The sequence below is a fragment of the Leucoraja erinacea genome, chromosome 5 (genome assembly GCF_028641065.1).
Source record: "Leucoraja erinacea ecotype New England chromosome 5, Leri_hhj_1, whole genome shotgun sequence".
NCBI lineage: Eukaryota > Metazoa > Chordata > Chondrichthyes > Rajiformes > Rajidae > Leucoraja > Leucoraja erinaceus.
The window spans coordinates 39,718,994-39,739,918 of NC_073381.1; the positions used below are offsets into that span (position 1 = coordinate 39,718,994).

Consider the following 20,925-nt stretch of genomic DNA (forward strand, 5'->3'; position numbering starts at 1 on the left):
TGCAGCCTTTCACATTTTTTAAAGTATTTTGAAGATTCTTGCATTATTAATATAAAAATGCAATTATTATATTAATTCATGATAATAATCTTGGTAAACAGAGGCACAGTTATTTGTTGCATTCCTTCAGTAGAAAATTTCCATGAATGGATGTTCACATCGCTTGTGGGATGGAAACAGGGAAGGTATTAGTTCAAAAGATATTGAGTGATTTTTCACGTTTTTTCCTGGATCTCGCCCACTGACTCTGACCACTAGCACATCCTTTTCTGGATGTAGATGGACAGATAAACTGATTGCTGCAAAATATCGTAACGGCCTTTGACAGTTGATGTTACAAGCCTTTTAATAATTCTAGTCTTATGACTCTATAGGCAGGTGGGACTAGTGGAGCTGGGACATGTTGGCCAATGTGGGCAAGTTGGGCCAAAGTGCTTGTTTCCACACTGTATCACTCTATGACTCTAAGGGGAATAAAAGTAGAGAGTTACTTTAAGCTTGAAGCACACACTACCTAGTTGATCCTTAATGCCACCTGCAGCGGCTCAGCCAGCAATTTAGTAATGAAAGTAAAAAAGGAAAATGCTGTAAATGCTCGACAGATGGGTCAACATCAGTGGAAAGAGAAATATTTAACGTTTCAAGACCAGGGCTCTTTATCAGAACTGGGCCCAGATCTAAAGTGTTAACTGTTTCTCTTGCCACGGATACTGTCAAACCTGCTGCGTATTTCCAGCATTTTCTCATTTAGTGTCAGATTTCCAGCATCTGCAGTTTGTTAAATTTTCATTAGTTACAAAATACTTTGTAAAACAGCTCACCACCGAGAAACAGTAATTGAATCTTTTCGCAAATCACCCATACATCATATTTTATAAACTATCTTATTGACTTTTGATTGTTACATTCTGATTGTGAATATTTGCCACCATTAAAAATACAACAATAAATTTGGTTTATTCCTATTCACCAATTTTCATGGAAGACATCATTCAATGTATTTGCCTGTTTCAGAAGTGGATCACTGTGCCACTGGAAATCATGACTGTGAGCAAATCTGTGTGAACACGACAACCGGTTATTACTGCAACTGCCACCCAGGTTTTGTATTGAATGAAGATCAGAAAACTTGCTCAAGTAAGCACTCCCTAACTTTATATACTATAATTGGGCAGTAAATATTAAAAATATGATTCACCTGCTGGACAACTCTGCCCAGCAGGTGGACTGGATTGTAATGGAGAGAGATGACTGCTCTCTGTGCAATATAGGAGCGACTCTCCTCTCACCAATGAATCTGAATAACAAAAATTACAATAAAAATCCAATTATACATAGCACAATTAGAACTTGGAAACAAATAAACCAGAATCTAAAATTAAGAAATCTATCTCTTTTATCGCCAATAGTCAATAATCCGTCGTTTAAACATTCTACTATAGATAAATCATTTACACAATGGGAAAGAATAGGAATCAAAACGCTCGGAGACTTGTATGAATTTGGAAAATTATTATCATTTCAACAATTACAACTGAAATATAATTTGAGAAATAATCAATATTTTAAATATCTTCAAATGTGTGACTATCTGAAAAAATACACAAAAGACTATCATAACATGCCTCCAGATTTACTGGATGAAGCAATGAAGACAAAGGCAGAATCAGCAAACCTAATATCATACTTATATAACACTATTTTAAATATAGAAATACCTACAACTGACGGTATTAGAAGAGACTGGGAACAAGAACTAGCTATAAAAATTTCAAAAGAGAGCTGGGATAAACACTTACTATATGTGCATAAATGCTCGATCAACATAAGACATACTCTAATTCAATTCAAAACATTACATAGACTATACTATTCAAAAACCAAAATAAATAAACTTTTCCCTAACATCTCATCCATTTGTGATAAATGTCACTCAAGAAGCTACCATAACGCACTCTTTTCTTTTTTGTATAAAATCCAAAAATTCTGGAACGAAATAAAATATTTGAAATTTTCACAAAACTATTTAAAATAAAACTGATACCAAAAGCAGAATGGATTATTTTTGGAATAATGGAAGGTAACCCTGAACTAAATGTGTTTCAAAAGAATTTATTTAATTACGGGCTAATAACGGGAAAAAAGCTTATACTCAAATTCTGGAAAAACGCTCCTGTACCAACAATAAAAATGTGGATTACAAACATGTTCGAAACATTACACCTGGAAGATATGAGACTCCTCCTCGCAGGCAAAACAGACCACTTCCAAAAGACGTGGTCTGCATTTATGAGCTTACTAGAAGCATAAGGTGCAATAGTAATTTAAAAAATAAATGGTGCCAGGATCTGGTAACGGGGATGAAAAATATGGTTGGTATATCCCTTTTTGCGGAGTTTTTTATAATAGAGCGATTGTTTCTCTTTCTTTCTTTTCTAGGGTCTATTTCTTAACTTTCTTCTTTAACTCTCTCTCTAATGGGCTTTCTTTTCCCAACACTTTCCTGCACTTTCACAACTCTTTCTCACTTTCCTTACTTCTTTTATTTCTATCTTTCTTAAAGTTCAAAAAATGAAGGGGCACAACAAATGTAATAAGATATATGTGGTGTGTATTACTGTAACTTATTGTACTAATAAAAATAAAATAAAAAAAAACAAAACAGCTCACCACCGAGAAACAGTAATTGAATCTTTTCGCAAATCACCCATACATCATATTTTATAAACTATCTTATTGGCTTTTGATTGTTACATTCTGATTGTGAGTATTTGCCACCATTAAAAATACAACAATAGATTTGGTTTATTCCTATTCACCAATTTTCATGGAAGACATCATTCAATGTATTTGCCTGTTTCAGAAGTGGATCACTGTGCTACTGGAAATCATGACTGTGAGCAAATCTGTGTGAACACGACAACTGGTTATTACTGCAACTGCCACCCAGGTTTTGTATTGAATGAAGATCAGAAAACTTGCTCAAGTAAGTTACATATTGCTATGAGTTTGTCATGCTGTCTTCAAGGCAATTTGTTGCTGATGATATTTGCATGAATATTGCCATAGCCCTTATGATGTGAAAATCAATCATCATTCATTCTTGTTTAAGAAGGAACTGCAGATGCTGGAAAATCAAAGGTAGACAAAAATGCTGGAGAAACTCAGCGGGTGAGGCAGCATCTATGGAGCGAAGGAAATAGGCAACGTTTCGGGCCAAAACCCTTCTTCAATCTGAAGAAGGGTTTCGGCCCGAAACGTTGCCTATTTCCATCATTCATTCTTTCTCCCTTATGTAGGTTTTGGCAAGATTTTGCCTAATGTGATCATGGTTGATCATCCACAAAGATTGGAAACACTGGGCTTGTATTCACTGGAATTTAGCAGGATGAGGGGATATCTTATAGAAACATAAAATTATAAAAGCATTGGACAAGCTAGATGCAGTAAAAATGTTCCCAGTGTTGGGGGAGTCCAGAACCAGGGGCCACAGTCTAAGAATAAGGGAGAGTCCATTTAAAACTGAGATGAGAACTACATTTTCTCCCAGTGAATTGTGAATTTGTGGAATTTTCTGCCACGGAAGGCAGTGGAGGCCAATTCACTGGATGAATTTAAAAAAGAGTTAGATAGAGCTCTTGGGGCTAGCAGAATCAAGGTGTATGGGGAGACAGCATACAAGGGTTACTGATTGTGGATGATCAGCCATGATCACAATGAATGGCAGTGCTGGCTCGAAGGGCCGTATGGCCTCCTCTTGCACATATTTTCTATGTTTCATTATATAATTTAAATTAAATTAATTTAAATTAATGTCAGAGTATGAAAGGAAATAGTCAGAAGGCACAAATCCAAAACAATACCGATATTCAATAATATCAACCAGTTTGTTATGTCATACCTTTGATGTGATATTATAATCCAAGCTGTTTACCAGAAACATCATCAATACCAGTGTAATTGGAAGTTAAGACAGGCAATCAAAAAATTGGTCAGAGAACTTTATGGAACGAAGAAATAGAGAACCTGATAAAACTCACAGCATAAGATGATCAGATAAGGAACTGCAGATTATGAAATCTTGAGCAAAAAAAATAAGTACTGGAGGAACTCAGCAGGCCTGGCAGTATCTGTGGAAGGAAGGAGCAGAGAGCAGAAGAGTTGGGACTTCATCAGGGTAATTTTCAGATGAGAGACCTGTAACCAGTAATGTGCTGCAGGAATCAGAGCAGGGACTAATGATTCGGATGAGAATGTACAGTGGCTTGCAAAAGTATTCATACCCCTTGAACTTTTCCACATTTTGTTACGTTACAACCACAAACGTAAATGTATTTCATTGGGATTTTATGTGATAGACCAACACAAAGTGGCGCATAATTGTGAAGTGGAAGCAAAATGATACATGGTTTTCAATTTTTTTTACAAATTAAAAACTGAAAAGTGTGGCGTGCAAAAGTATTCAGCCCCTTTTACTCTGATACCCCTAAATAAAATCCAGTACAACCAATTGCCTTCAGAAGTCACCTAATTAGTAAATAGAGTCCACTTGTGTGTAATCTAATATCAGTATAAATACAGCTGTTCTGTGAAGGCCTCAGAGGTTTGTTAGTGAACAAACAGCATCGTGAAGCCCAAGGAACACACCAATCAGGTCAGGGATAAAGTTGTGGAGAAGTTTAAAGCAGGGTTAGGTTATAAAAAAATATCCCAAGCTTTGAACATCTCATGGAGCACTGTTCAATCCATCATCCGAAAATGGAAAGAGTATGGCACAACTTCAAACCTACCAAGACATGGCCGTCCACATAAACTGACAGGCCGGGCAAGGAGAGCATTGATCAGAGAAGCATAGAAACATAGAAATTAGGTGCAGGAGTAGGCCATTCGGCCCTTCGAGCCTGCACCGCCATTCAATATGATCATGGCTGATCATCCAACTCAGTATCCCGTACCTGCCTTCTCTCCATACCCCCTAATCCCCTTAGCCACAAGGGCCACATCTAACTCCCTCTTAAATATAGCCAATGAACTGGCCTCAACTACCCTCTGTGGCAGAGAGTTCCAGAGATTCACCATTCTCTGTGTGAAAAAAGTTCTTCTCATCTCGGTTTTAAAGGATTTCCCCCTTATCCTTAAGCTGTGACCCCTTGTCCTGGACTTCCCTAACATCGGGAACAATCTTCCTGCATCTAGCCTGTCCAACCCCTTAAGAATTTTGTAAGTTTCTATAAGATCCCCTCTCAATCTCCTAAATTCTAGAGACTATAAACCAAGTCTATCCAGTCTTTCTTCATAAGACAGTCCTGACATCCCAGGAATCAGTCTGGTGAACCGTCTCTGCACTCCCTCTATGTCAATAATGTCCTTCCTCAGATTTGGAGACCAAAACTGTACGCAATACTCCAGGTGTGGTCTCACCAAGACCCTGTACAACTGCAGTAGAACCTCCCTGCTCCTATACTCCTATAAGCAGCCAAGAGGCCCATGGTAACTCTGGAGGAGCTGCAGAAATCCACAGCTCAGGTGGGAGAATCTGTCCGCAGGACAAATATTAGTCGTGCACTCCACAAATTGGGCCTTTATGGAAGAGTGACAAAAAGAAAGCCATTGTTGGAAAAAAAACCATACGAAGTCCTGTTTGTAGTTAGCCACAAGCCATGTGGGGGACATAGCAAACATGTGGAGGAAGGTGCTCTGGTCAGATGAGACCAAAATTGAAGTTTTTGGCCTAAATGCAAAACGCTATGTGTGGCGGAAAACTAACACTGCACATCACCCTGAACACACCGTCCCCACTGTGAAACATGGTGGTGGCAGCATCATGCTGTGGGGATGCTTTTCTTCAGCAGGGACAGAGAAGCTGGTCAGAGTTGATGGGAAGATGGATGGAGACAAATACAGGGCAATCTTGGAAGAAAACCTGTTAGAGTCTGCAAAATACTTGAGACTGGGGCGGAGGTTCACCTTCCAGCAGGACAACGACCGTAAACATACAGCCAGAGCTACAATGGATTGGTTTAGATCAAAGCATATTCATGTGTTAGAATGGCCCAGTCAACGTCCAGACCTAAATCCAATTGAGAATCTCTGGCAAGACTTGAAAATTGCTGTTCACAGACGCTGTCCATCCAATCTGACTGAGCTTGAGCTATTTTGCAAAGAAGAATGGGCAAACATTTCAGTCTCTAGATGTGCAAAGCTGGTAGAGACATACCCCAAAAGACTTGCAGCTGTAATTGCAGCGAAAGGTGGTTCTGCAAAGTATTGACTCAGCTGAATACTTTTGCACGCCACACTTTTCAGTTTTTTATTTGTACAAAAATTTGAAAACCATGTATAATTTTCCTTCCACTTCACAATTATGCACCACTTTGTGTTGGTCTATCACATAAAATCCCAATAAAATACGTTTACGTTTGTGGTTGTAACGTGACAAAACGTGTAAAAGTTTAAGGGGTATGAAAACTTTTGCAAGCCACTGTAAATGCCACAATTAGTAAGTTTGAGAAGACACCAAAATTGGTGATGTAGTGGACATAGGGATGGATATGGATAGAAGGGAATAAAAGGGAAATGTGGGACTCGGGGGTAGGAGATGAGCATTTGAAGAAGGGAAAGGAGCAGGGTGATTGAGATGGTGTGAGATGGTGCACACTGTAGTGGGGGATGGAGGGGGGTGCAGGGGGCGAGAGGGGGACAGGGAAGAGACTGTAAGGAGTGTACTACTTCTAGGGAATAATGTTCATATCATTGGGTTATAACCAAACCAAGTGGGATCTGCCTGAGGGAGGGGGAGCAAGAACAGAACTGCTAGAGTTACTAACATGAATTCCCCCCGACTGTTGTGGATGGAACCCTCATCCATGTCTCCTCCATATCCCACAGTTCTGCTCTCGATCCCCATCCTTCCCCAGGTAGAATAAGGATAGCTCCCCTGCTCTTCACCTTTCACCCCAGCAACCTCCACATCCAACACATCATTCACTTACATTTCCGCCACCTTCAACGTGATCCCACCGGCATTCAAATCTTTCCATCCTCAGTCCTTTCTGCTTTCCAGAGAAACCACGCCCTCAGTAGCTCTTGGTTCACTTATATTTTCCCTCCTAACCTGCCCGCATCCCAGCCACTTTCCCCTGCAACCGCAGAAGATGTAACACATATCCCTGCACCCCCTCCCTCAGTTCCATCCAGGGACTCCAGCAGCCCTTCCAGGTGAGCAGAGATTTTCATGCACCAACATCAGCTATGGCTTTCGCTGTTTCTGGTGTGGCCTGTTTGACTGAACACTAAGCTCTCTCAATCAAGGCCGGTGGGAACCCTTCGGATACCAATCATTTTGGCTCTCTTTCCCATTCCCATTCTGAACGTTCTGTATGGGACTCCTACATTGCCAAAGTGAGGCTACACGCAAACTGGAAAAAGAGCACCTGATATTCCACGCCCTCTCCCCTTGTCTCCTTCCACCCATGTCCCTTCCTCCAGTTTTACATTTCACCCCTCATTGTCTTTCCTTATCTAACATCCTTTTTTCTTCTTTTCATCTCTAGCTTTTGTCACTTACTTTACCCATTTGCCAATCATTTTCCCTGGCCTCACACCCCCACACAGCCCCCCTGCCCCTCACCTATATCCATCTATCACTGGTCATGGTTTCTAGTGTTGGCTTACCCCTATCGCTCTTTTCCAGCTTTCTTCCCCTCTACTCCAATCAGTCTGAAGAAGGGTCCTGACATAAAGTCGTCTCTCCATTCCCTCCAGAGATGCTGCTTGACCTGCTTAGTTTCTCCATCACAGTTTTTATTTTCACCCTAAGATGAAGTTTGATTCCTAATGCAGCTTGATAACGATAGTGAGCAATCTGTAACAAGCCACAATCTCTGTAGACTAATTGCAGTGCAGCTCATGTTTTCTGTATGAAATATCGTTAATGAAACCTGATATGTTGGCAACTTTAATATTTTGTTTGTGGATATTGCTTCTATTAGAACAAACAAATAACTTTCTAAGTTAATTTTTGTTACAAATATTACAGATAAAATGTAGTAAATCACATGTAAACTTTCAGGAGTGGATAAGTGCGCCACGGGAAGCCATGACTGTGAGCAAATCTGCTTGAACACTGCCACCAACTATTACTGCAGATGCCACCCAGGTTTTGTGTTAAACGAGGATCAGAAAACTTGTTCAAGTAAGTCATTCATCACCAAGGGTATTAATGTTTCACGATGGCCATGTTGCTCCACATTGATTAGTGAAATAGTGATAATAAATCTCTACCTCTTCAACAAGTCTTGTCAAGACTTATGCTCACATATTGTGTGTACATACTGAAAAATGTTTGAATTGCCAGACATGGAGAATACTACCTGTCACTTATGGAGTAATTAAGAAGGAACTGCAGATGCTGGAAAATCGAAGGTACACAAAAGTGCTGGAGAAACTCAGCGGGTGCAGCAGCACCTATGGAGCGAAGGAAATAGGCAACGTTTTGGGCCAAAACCCTTCTTCGGACTGATGGGGGGAGGCGGGGAAAAGAAAGGAAAAAGGAGGAGGAGGAGCCCGGGGGCTGAGGGAGAGGTAGGAAGGGGAGGAGACAGCAAGGGTTAACAGAATTGTGAGAATTCAATGTTCATGCAACCAGGATGCAGACTCCCCAAGCGGAATATGAGGTACTGTTCCTCCAATTTCCGGTGTTGCTCACTCTGGCCGTGGAGGAGGCCCAGTACAGAGAGGTCGGATACGGAATGGGAGGAGGAGTTGAAGTGCTGAGCCACCGGGAGGTCAGGTTGGCTAATGCGGACCGAGCGGAGGTGTTCGGCGAAACGATCACCAAGCCCACGCTTGGTCTCACCGATATAGATCAGCTGACATCTAGAGCAGCGGATGCAATAGATGAGGTTAGAGGAGGTGCAGGTGAACCTCTGTCGCACCTGGAACAACTGCTTGGGTCCTTGAATGGAGTCGAGGGGGGAGGTAAAGCAACCATTTTATTTACCAAACCCAAGTTAAGGATATGTTTGCTTAGAGAGATTCACTAGATTAAATTCTATGAATGAGACATGTGTATTTGAGTAGAATAGCCATATAAACTCTAGAATCTAAGAAAAATGTAAAGGGTTGTTGTTGGGTTATTTCTTGCGGTCTGGACGCAAATCATTTTCTCACCATTGGTGATGTAGTACTTACTCACTAAGAGGATTGTGAAACTTGATTCTTCTTAACTGAAAACCTTTCTACGCTTGGTTGACAATCATGGCTGACTCTTGGAATTTGGTTTGCAAGAAAATACAGTGTTTTGAAGAGGAAGTAGAGTTTCTGTAGAGCAAGTGTGGCCTCATGGAATGGCATAGGAGGCTTGAGCGGCCATATGTCCTACCCCCTACTACGGTTTCCAATGGGCCTCCTGTTCATGTCATTAGATATGACATAATTGGGGCTTTTTAGACCTTGGGGAAGTAGGGAAGACCAAATGATACAAGTGTAATTATTTATGGACCAAATGAAGTGGGTGAATGAGGTGGCGAAAGAGATTCACTTGTGGATTTGATGTTTTGTTAGAGTTAATTTTCTAATATCTCCTTTATCAAATTTTTCAAAGACTCCCTATTTCTATTTTCAGTCCTGATATTTTGTTTGTGTCAATCTTGAGGTTTGTTGAATCTTGGTAGGTTCAGAGAATAGACAAGATGGTAAAATGTGATTTTCAGTGACATAGTCTATAAACATTGTAACGTACATGTGATCTCAACAGTTTATTATTATGTTTTCATGAGAAGTAATTCAAACATTTCTCACATTAATTATTTTCAATTTAACTTGTTAATTGTCTAAATGGAACAATGATGTTTTTTTGTTTTCCTTCAAGTTTATGGTTATTTTACACTTAATGAATTGTTTCAGGAGAGGATATGTGTGTTTCTGGAAACCATGACTGCGAGCAAATCTGTGTGCCAACTGCAACAGGCTACAACTGCAAATGCCATCCAGGTTTTATATTAAATGAGGACCAGAAGACCTGCTCAAGTGAGTCATTTATCTGTTGATTTTATTGTCGTTATGGTTTGATCTATATGATCATACCTTGTAGCAAGTTGTCGGAACATGAAACCTGACCTTGCCCTCATGATCTGCAAAATAATCTCATGATTCTTTACATTTCCTCCAGCCTTTGTAAAGGTTTATGTGGTTACTAGTCCAACTGCAGACCATTTGGGTCTGCTCCCCCAACGCACCCGTTCCCTACCCGTAGCCCCCACGAGAGGCATGGTCCTCCAACTCAAGCCGTTCCTGAACCTAAGATTCCAGCACTCCCCTTGCCTTCCTCATCAGTGATCTTTAAAAAAAATTCCAATTGCACTTGCTCTGCGTGTTGCTATTGCAATTCGCCCTACCCCTCGAGCCATTGTGACTTCAAAAAATTCCAATTGCACTTGCCCTGCTTGTTGTTATAGCAATTCGTCCTCCCCCTTTCTAGTTGAACCATTGTGACATCATAATTTGTTGCTGGTCGGTTTGAAATTCAAAGACGTCATCATTTGAAGCTAGTCAGTTTGAAATTCAAGGTAATTAATCAGTAATAAGTCGTGAAATAAAGCATAAAATGTTCAGTGAAAGTGCTCTCTGCCTAGTGGGGGAAATTGTGAATCAGAATATGTATAAAACTTTTGGCAGTTGGCATTTTTAAAGCTTTAATTGTGAATAACGTGTCAAATATAGAATGAAATCCTTATTGAGACTTGATTTAAAAAAAACTTTAATCAGTAACTAGACCAAGGGGGACCCGTTGTGTCCCATCCCCTCAATGCGCGCGGGGGGGGGGGCGGGGGGGGGGGGGGGGGGGGGGGGGGGGGGGGGGGGGGGGGGGGGGCCCTGTGGCGTCTCACACACATAACCACCCTCCACACACACAGGGTCTCTGCTTGTTGAGCCATTGTGACGTCATAATTTGAAGCTGTTGTTTTTAATTTCAAAGTCTTTTAATATTTTTAAATTTTAATCAGTAATGTCGAGAAATAAAGCATGAAATGTTCCGATAAGGTGATCCCAGCCTTGACAGGAAAAATATTAACCAGAATATGTAAAAATGTAATCGTGACCGCGTAGTTTTTTTTTGCGAAAATGTAAAGCCAACCACATATACACACATATACACACTAACAAGATCAGGGTTTTAATAAGTATATGATTCAATTAGTCTATATATTTGTCAATGAATTGTTGTAAGGTTCTGCACTGAATTGCTCAAACAATGAAAATCCTATAAAATATAAAAACAGGGATTGCTGGAAATGGTCAGGGAATGAGGCAGCTTCCGTGGAGAAAGAAGCAGAGTTAATATTTTAGGTGCATGACCTCTCATCAAAACTGGGAAAAATAGATCCAATTGTGCTTAAAGATGTAGAGAGAGAAAGGGCAGAGGGAACAAAGGGAAGGTCTGTGATAGGGTTGAAGCTAATATTGTCCAGGTAACACATGGTTCCAGAGTTGTTGACTTAATAAAATAAAGAGGGAGAAAAAAGCCCAGAAGAACATTTTGGAGCACAGCAATTTTTGGAAATAAGAAACACGAGAGTGTTCAAAATACCCAACAGCAATAAAATAGCATTTATAAAGAGAGGAAAGTTGATTTATAACATTGGTGGTGAGCTTGCGTCAGACATTGGTGACTATTAGATCTAAAGATAATAGAAAAGATCAAGAAGGTTGCTTATGAAATTTTTGGGGCCAAAAATAGAGGGTAAACAAGGTGGAGTGAAACTTTTGTCTTTCATTTCCATCTATAAATAAAAATAGGTGGTTTTGACACAGAGAACATTTTATGCAGCTTTCAATTTATCAATGTCTTGCTATTTAAAGTTCCTTGGGCCTCTCTACTTGCGAAGATCATACCATTTCTGTTTCCTATCTTGGTGTTTCAGTCCTGAAATTTACATCCACAGGTGTCTCCATTAAATGTAGCAATGGGTTTGATATGTTTTTTTCATCACAAGTTCATAGTTATATTCCGCATTATTGTTTCAGGGGGGGATATGTGCGCCACTGGAAACCATGATTGTGATCAAATCTGCGAGCCAACATCAACAGGGTATGACTGCAAATGTCACCCTGGTTTTATATTACATGAGGACCAAAAAACATGCTCAAGTAAGTAATTTATCAATGGTACTGATTGCCTTGTCATGATGGACATGGTTATTCCATGTAATCATTGTTTGTGGAAAATTTAGGATTCTGAAAACTATCTTTGCTCTCATGATACGCACAGTAAACTAATTGCTCTAAGCTTCTTTTGCAGCTCTTGACAAGATTTCTGTTTCCACATTGTGAATGTATTTGATGATCATTGTATGAATGTTTCTTGGTCTGCCACAAAATGTAAATATACTTAAGTAATCAACTTAATTACCCAACTAAAAAATTCTAAGTTCTGAGATTGCACTTGGGGTAATGTGCAGTTTTAGTCTTCATACCATAGGAGGAGGATATATTTACTTTAGAAATGTGGCAACAAGGGTTACTGAATTGAACTCTGCAATTGAAGGTGAACTGAACTCTTAAAGAAACAGTTTGAGTAGAATGGGATGAAATTATTTGAAGTTTGGAAGAGTGTGATACAATCTAGGTGATAAGTATAATAGAGGCATGAAGATGGTTGCTAAGAGTTTTTGCCCAGTGGCCCATGGCACTAGAATTATTGGTCATAGTCATATGGTAGTTGAGGTTTCATTTAGATCTGAAATAAAAAGAGTCTTTTTAACAAAGAGGGTTATGAATCTTGATCCCTCCTCACTAGAACAATAATGCTCAGCTGTCATTTGTGATTTAAGTTAATTGACAGATTTTGGGTAGATTGAAATAAATGGTTCTGGAGAAAGGAAGGGAAAAATCTCTTATTTCATGGCAGGAGAGACTTCAGGCATTGTTAGTCCTACCTCTATAACAGTTTGCTAAGGTCTTCCATTCAGGTAATTAGAAATGGCAAAATTGGTGGGTTTTTTGGATATGAGAACAATAGAATGAATGTAAACTTGCATTGGATGAAAGAACTGGGTGACTGAGGTAGATTGAACTGATTTCCTCTCATTTCCATCTTATTTCAATAAAATGGCTAGTTGAAGTTCTGGAACTGAGTGAATGACTTTATTTCATGAAACTTTTTATTTGCTAATATCTTCAGTATCCAAATGTCTTCAGGTTGCTCTACTTCGGGACTGTACCAAAATCATCATATTTATGTGTTCTATCTTAGAGCATCAGTTCTGAAATTTATATCCACCTCTGTGATTCCTGAAATGTATATCCACAGGTTCCGAAAATTGAATTATGTGCAAGATTCTTAGTGGCCTCTGGCATGACCTAGTATATAGAGTGATCTCTAAGAAAAACCCATTAGCACATGTGATTTTGAAGAGAGACCACTATTAACCTCTTGTGGGGAGTTATTGAAAAGCTTCTCACATTGTTGACATAAATTATTTTCAATGGTTTAATGTGGGTGAAATAAACTGTACATAAATATTGCTTCCTTAAATCAATGAATTGTTTCAGGAGATAACATGTGTGCAATTGGAAACCATGATTGTGAGCAGATCTGTGTGCCAACTTCAACAGGCTATAACTGTGAATGTCATCCAGGCTTTATATTAAATGAGGATCAAAAGACCTGCTCAAGTAAGTAATTTATCATTGTGGCTGATTGCACTGTTGTGTTGGGCATGAATTGTTCCATAAGAATTCCATTTGTCAACACTTTTTTAGGTTTAAAATCTGTCTTTACTACTAAACTATGCAAAGTAATCTTTTTGCTTTACACCTCTTCGTCAACTCGGCAAGATTTCTACTTTCAGACTATAGTTTGACTCTCTTAGGTCTGGCACCAAACATAAATTGACTGAATGGCTAAAACAGAGACAATATCCCATGTTATATATTGAGATCACTCTTGGATCAACATGTGCAAATTTAATTACCTAGACAAAGGAAAGGTTATATTAATTTTAGAAATTTTAATATGTTCACTGGATTAAAATATGCAGCCCTGCCTTGTTGCATGTAGGTAATTTGAGAAAGGTGGTTTTTTTTTTAGAATCTGAAAGAGTGACAAATGATAAGTATAACATGGGGGACGGGACCTCAAAGTGGTTGCTTAGATATCCTCTCCTTGAGCATGAGTTGATAGCAAGTTCAAATTGTCTGAAATTAGGAGAGTTATCTGCACTAAGAGGGTTGGGAATCTTGATTCCTCCTCAATGGACAACTGTTAATGTTTAATTGTTATCCATGTCTGAGACTTACCGATATGTTTGCTGTGCAAGAAGGTCAAGTGATATGAAGGGAAAGTAGAGTTCTGTAGTACAGCCACACCCTTATTGAACATCGAATGAGACCTGTAGGGATTTTTGTTCTACCTCCCTTAAGGTTTCCTTTAATTTGTCTTCCATTCAGGCCATGAGAAATTACATTTTTGATGGGGTTTTTTCATCTGGGGGTAAAACAGGGATGATCAAAATTAAATTGAGTGAGATTTGTTTTAAAAAGAGGGTAAATGAGATGAATTCAATGCTATTTTTCATTTCTGTTAGATTAGAATGAGAGTTACATAAGTTTCTGGCATTGACTATAGATTGATGTTTTATTTTATGCACCTTTTAATTTATTTTCAAGTGTCTTCTCAAATTCAAAAATTCATTTGAACTTCCTTATTATTCCCAGATCCAAAAAACATCATGAATGTCACTTTGAATGACCAGAGGATACTATAATAGGGGTAGAATAAGGAAATAATAAAAGTCCCTCAAATGTCCTCTGCTATTCAATGGAAGTGCAGTTCTTCTTCCAAAATCTTCAGCCTTCTTTACTTAGGAAACCAAATACCAACAAAGTCATTAAATTCATGTTTTCCCCCTTGGCATATCAGTCCCAATATTGATATCGGCAGGTTCAGGGGATAGAATCATGTATAGAATTCTTACTGGCCTCTGACATGACAGGTAAACGATTCTACTTACGTGATCTATATGAAGGACTATTACATTCTCTTAAGGGGATTCATTGAAGATTTGCTCCAATTCTCTGCATAAATATTGTTTAACATAATGTTTAAGAAAGAACTGCAGATGCTGGAAAAATCAAAGGTAGACAGAAAATGTGAAACCACTGCGCTGCTGAAAAAGGTCCAGCAGAGACTGCACTTCCTGAGGGTACTCAGGAAGAACAACATCACTCAGAGACTGCTGCTGTCCTTTTATCGGTGCTCCATTGAGAGCATACTAACATACTGTGTATGCGTGTGGTACACCAGCTGCACAGCGGCTCAGAGGAAAGCGCTCCAGAGGGCCATTGACAACGCCCAGAGGATTGTCGGCTGCCCTCTCCTTACCTTGGAGGACTTACACAGTTCCCGCTGCACCAAAAAAACCCAGAATATCATAAAGGACATTTCCCACCCTGGACACTCCCTGTTTGAACTGTTGCCGTCAGGCAGACGGTACAGATCTACAAGGACAAGGACGAACAGACTAAAAAACAGTTTTTACCCCACTGCTATAAAAGCACTAAATGTAGCCGCCAAGGAACGCAGGGGCGATACAGACTAAGGGACTGTGGTAACTGTGAAATCGACAGAAGGATGGAGGGTTGGGTGTGTATGCGTGCTTTGTTCGTGATATTTATTTAGTTGTTTATCTTTATTATTTTACCGTGTATGTATCGTTAGCTTTTAGAAATGTTTGAATGCTGCACTGACTGGCTGACATTTTAAATTTCGTTGTACATGGTCCATGTTACAATGACAGTAAAGAAACTATTCTATTCTATTCTAAAATGCTGGAGAAACTCAGCGGGTGGGGCAGCATCTATGGAGAGAAGGAATAGGCGACATTTCGGGTTAAGACCCTTCAGACTGATGTCTGGAAAAAGAAAGGAAGTAGGCGGAGACAGCAGGATGTGGGAGAACTGGGAAGGGAGAGGGCAAGGAGAGAGAAAGCAAGGGCTATCTAAAATTAGAGAAGTCAATGTTGATACCGCTGGGGTGTAAACTACCCAAGCGAAATATGAGGTGCTGTTCCTCCAATTTGCACTGGGCCTCACTCTGGCAATGGAGGAGGCCCAGGTCAGATTGGGAATGGGAGGGGGAGTTGAAGTGCTGAACAACCGGGCGATCAGGTTGGTTAACACGGACTGAGCGGAGGTGTTCAGCGAAGCGATCGCCGAGCCTGCGCTTGGTCTCGCTGATGAAGAAAAATTGACATCTGGAACAGCGGATGCAGTAGATGAGGTTGGAGGAGGTGCAAGTGAACCTCTGCCTCACCTGGAAAGACTGATTGGGTCCTTGGATGGAGTCGAGGGGGGAGGTAAAGCGACAAGTGTTGCATTTCCTGCGGTTGCAGGGGAAAGTACCCGGGGAGGGGGTGGTTTGTGTAGGAAGGGATGAATTTTAACAATGTTTTATATGAAGGATGTTAAATATTGACTCCATTGAAATGTAGCACAAATGGTTAAATAACTATTTTATGGTTATGTTGCACTCAATGAATTGTTTCAGATGAGGATATGTGTGCCACTGAAAACCATGACTGTGAGCAAATCTGTGTGACAACTGCAACAGGCTTTTACTGCAAATGTCATCAAGGTTTTATATTAAATGAGGATCAAAAGTCCTGCTCAAGTAAGTTATTCATCATTGGGGGCTGATTGTCATGAAGGATGTGCATGATCCTTTGAAGTTATAGTTAGTTTACAATGTGCTTGAACATTAACTGTCCACAAAATGTAGAAAATAATCAATCATTCATTCTTTTGCCTGTCAAGGACAAGTGGAAGGTTATCCTGATGAATAGCAGATAAGATTTGTGTGTGGGGGTGGTACATAACCAATACTGCGACTATTCCCTGAGCTAATATCTTACTTTTCTATTCAAACCACTAAAGTGACATCTTCAGTGTGTTTTAACTTTGCAGCTCATGTTTCATACGTGATAGGAGCAGAATTAGGCCATTAGGTCCATCAAGTCTATTTCTCCATTTAATCATAGCTGATCTATCTTTTCCTCTTAATCCCATTCATCTGCCTTCTCCCCATAACCCCTGACACATGTACAAATCAATAATCTATCTATCTTTGCCTTAAAAATATCCTCAAGGTAAGATCAGATAGTTTGAATGTGTCTTTACATAGAATGAAAGAATATTGTGAAATTTCATTCATTTCCACCTCGTGGAGTTGATAATACTTGAGGTTCTAGGACTAAACATAAATTTACTTTGCTTTCTCCTATTTTATGGAACTTTTCATTTGCTAATATTTTCTCTATCAAGAATCTCTTCATGATAATTCCATTTGATTTAACAGCCCACTAACAGTAACATAGTTATGGAACAGTGGTAGCCAGCACAAACTTTTCCCTAAAAAATCTGTTGAATGAACCTTTTGACCAGTTCCTAAGCTGGTTGACAAAAAACTGGAATGTTTCTGAATGTTTTTGACATACAAGAGCTTTCCTCTGACTTCACAATTTAGAATTCTTCATGCTGCCTGTCTCACACATCCTGCTTTTATTTCTGGCCTTTATTCCAACCATCTGCCTATCAAAGAAAACTCCACACTTGTGTCCATCTATTACCTGCCACACTTTGTCCTGCCTTTCTTCTCTTCCAGCTTTCTTCCTCCCTCGTCCTCAATCTGTCTGTAGAAGGGTGTCAACCTGAAACATCACCTATCCATGTTCTCCAGAGATGCTGTCTGACTCCAGCACTTTGTATGCTTTTGTGTAAACCAGCATCTGCATTTCCTTGTTTTTTTCTTTTCCAATGATTAACAGGTTTGAAAGAGAAACTCATCTGTGCCCCAGAAGATGTTAAAGTTTTCAATTATTGAAAATGATCTAAATATACCAGTACTTATTTTTGTCCCAGAATCAAAATTCTGCAATTCAAAAAATTGCTATGCAGTTGTGAATAAATTCATGAGCAACTGGCGCCAGATTAGAATGTTCATGTACACACAGGTAAATGTTGATAACTATGGCAGATGTGTGCTCACTTTCCCCATCAAATCTGGACCTTTGTGATTATTGTTTTCATCAAAATACTGCGTTTTTTCCTGATTTTTTTTTAAGATTGGATCATTTCAAATCAATTTTACAGGGTTGAACTTGTGTGCAAACGGAAACCATAACTGTGAGCAGATATGTGTAAGCACTGCCACAAACTATTACTGCCAATGCCATTCTGGTTATCTGCTAAACGAGGATCAGAAAACTTGTGCAGGTACGTCACGTACCATTTGCAGTATTTGATATTTACTTTTTTTTAACCAGGTATGTTATGTATGTTATGGTTTAGAATAGTCTCAGGAATGATAGCTTCGTGAGATAGAAATCAACTATTTTACATTCATCATTTTAATAGTCAGAACATTAGCAGATTAAACATGTTTTAGTGCAGGTGGATGAAATAGTTTATGGGTGCCATATTGATTGATTTTTCAGATTAGTGATAAAATAAAAGAGTGTTTTATAAAAATTATTAACATATTTTCTTGACCTGGAATTATCTATTTCTCTATGTAATGCACAGTGAATGCTTTTATAATATTGCATGGTATTTGAACACAGTTTTTGTCGATAGTTTTTTCTGTAACTATTTCACTCAAGTTGTTATTTTATGACAGTAAAATACTTCCATAGACATAATTTATTCGTAAATAATCTTTATTTTGGAAGCATTGAAACATGTGCAATTGGATTTCATGGAGCAACTAAATTATTCACTGATACCAAGATGGAATCTTAATTATGCCTGTACTCATAAGTTACAATTTTACTTTGCAGAGGAAGCTCAGAGAAAAGTCACTATTAAAGATCCATGCAAGTGTGAAGCTCTTCTTGAATTCCAAAGGAGTGTCCAATCTACTTTTGAAACACTGGCTAGCAAACATATCCTTTTGGTGCTTCATTTGTTATCTCCATTTGGATTATTTGTTGTTGATCATTTAACGATTAGGTAACTAGTTTGTATGAGTAAATCTATCAGTTGCTGTAAATAGTTTTTGAAGTAACAATATATAGTAAAATAATATCGCTTCAATCTAATAAATGTAACAAACCACTGTATCCTCAGAACAAGGATATTCCTAAAACTTAGCAACCCTCAAGTTGATGTTTAGTTTAATGATGCTTGGTGGTATTTCTTGGTAGAATTCACAATTGATTCATTTCTTTCTGTGAATTGCATTACTTCAAGGGATGAAATTAAAGATTACAGGTGTAACAGGTTTTGTGTTGTCCTGCTTTGACATCTTTACAGAAGTTAGTTAAGGTAGCTAAAATTGGAAGACTCTGAAGGAAAAAAATGTGTCATCTTGTTAGTGTTTCATATCTGCACTATGAAATATTTGGTTGAATAGGATATTGTACATAACAATTGAACTTATTTTACATTTCCAATGTAATTATCCTTAACCATTTCACACTAGATCAAGTGACAAAAAAGATGCAAATGATGGAATATGAGCTGGGTCGAAACTGAACGTGTACGCTCTGTTTAAAGAGTGTGTGTGCTAGCCTGTTACAACTGTTCAGCGGAATGACAATTGATTGAACAATGCTCTTTCCCAACTTTTTATTATATTCATAATCTCCTTAGATATCTGTAACTCCAATAAAAATAAACTTTTAAGAGTTGTAATAAGGTTTAGAAAATTAACATATTCGGGAAATAAATAGAAGCTAGTGTACTACCCACATCTTTCTAACTCGCGTTACTACGCACTGCATTGATTCAAATAATGAAGGTACTGGAGGTTACTACTGTGATACATTAGTTCAGTACTATTATAATAGTATTTTGTACACAATTAATAAATAACTAAATTAGTGGTTGATTAAATTAATTATGAGTAAACAAATGCGCAATATATCATGTACAAAATGAGTACTTTCTGTTGGTTTGCCTTAAACGTAATGTTTTGTTTAACAGTATTTTGATCACTGATATAAAGTGATGATAAACAAATTGCATAATCTATATTTGAATGAAATTTTATTCACTATTTTCAAGATCAAAAACACACGTTTAACAATAAAGGAGATAAACGAATTGTGTGCCTGTTTTATTCTTAAATGTTACTATAATCTGTTGCTTCTGCAAGAATCCTGTCAGGATTTTGAATCAGTAAGCACACACACCAAACCGTTCTCTAAATATGTATAAAAAGCCTGTCTTCATTGTTATTATACCTTGTCATTTGGGGATTATATTCATTTCATTTCACAGGAAAATATTTTTCTTGTGTTAAAATCTTGCCAACTCTCCCTAATCAAGTCATGGTTTTCTCAGTGCTCTGTCATCATATATATTCTCTACAGTGTATAACTAATTCTAGTAATTTTCAGATAATGGATATTAGGCTAACTGACCTGTATTTCCCTGATTTTCTCAATTTTCTTGAATCGTTTTATTTTCTGAATGGAGAATTGGAGAAAGGACATGCAACTAAATAAAGAAACAAACAATAAATAGATGGGCAGATGAATTAATAAATAAGTCAACTGGTAAAATAAATGCAAATATGTTGACAAGAAAATAGAAGCTGTATAACATCTTTGATCTGGATAAATTTCCAAAATCATTCAGACCATAGATGTTATGCGGCTTCCACAATGTTAGGGACCTAAATGATCTTTCCAGGGGAAACAGCAGTTCTTTCAGATTGGTAGAATGTATTCTGTGCCCACAATGTAGTCTTCCTTACATTGGGGATACCAAAAAAAGATTTTGTGACAGTTCAGTCCACAGTTGTAATGCTGAGCTTCTAAGATGCTTGTTCTTTAATTATCTGACTCCCTACTAATTTGATCTCTCTGCCTTTGATCTCTATACAATTCAAATGAAACAAGCTCATCTTCTAGCTTGGCACAT

General features: G+C 38.5%; 1 protein-coding gene across 1 annotated transcript in view; it reads left to right on the forward strand.

Annotated features, from left to right (window-relative positions):
* The window catches only part of LOC129697147 (matrilin-3-like), a 42,484-nt gene extending 22,381 nt beyond the window's left edge, over nucleotides 1-20,103 (forward strand). Inside the window, exons 5-14 of the mRNA XM_055635401.1 lie at nucleotides 1,015-1,137; nucleotides 2,864-2,986; nucleotides 8,072-8,194; nucleotides 9,907-10,029; nucleotides 12,028-12,150; nucleotides 13,555-13,677; nucleotides 16,550-16,672; nucleotides 18,151-18,273; nucleotides 18,837-18,939; nucleotides 19,476-20,103. Of these exons, the coding sequence (XP_055491376.1) occupies nucleotides 1,015-1,137; nucleotides 2,864-2,986; nucleotides 8,072-8,194; nucleotides 9,907-10,029; nucleotides 12,028-12,150; nucleotides 13,555-13,677; nucleotides 16,550-16,672; nucleotides 18,151-18,273; nucleotides 18,837-18,939; nucleotides 19,476-19,533 (1,145 nt within the window). The 3' untranslated portion in view covers nucleotides 19,534-20,103. The remainder of the gene's footprint in view (nucleotides 1-1,014; nucleotides 1,138-2,863; nucleotides 2,987-8,071; nucleotides 8,195-9,906; nucleotides 10,030-12,027; nucleotides 12,151-13,554; nucleotides 13,678-16,549; nucleotides 16,673-18,150; nucleotides 18,274-18,836; nucleotides 18,940-19,475) is intronic.
* The last annotated feature ends 822 nt before the right edge of the window (nucleotides 20,104-20,925 follow it).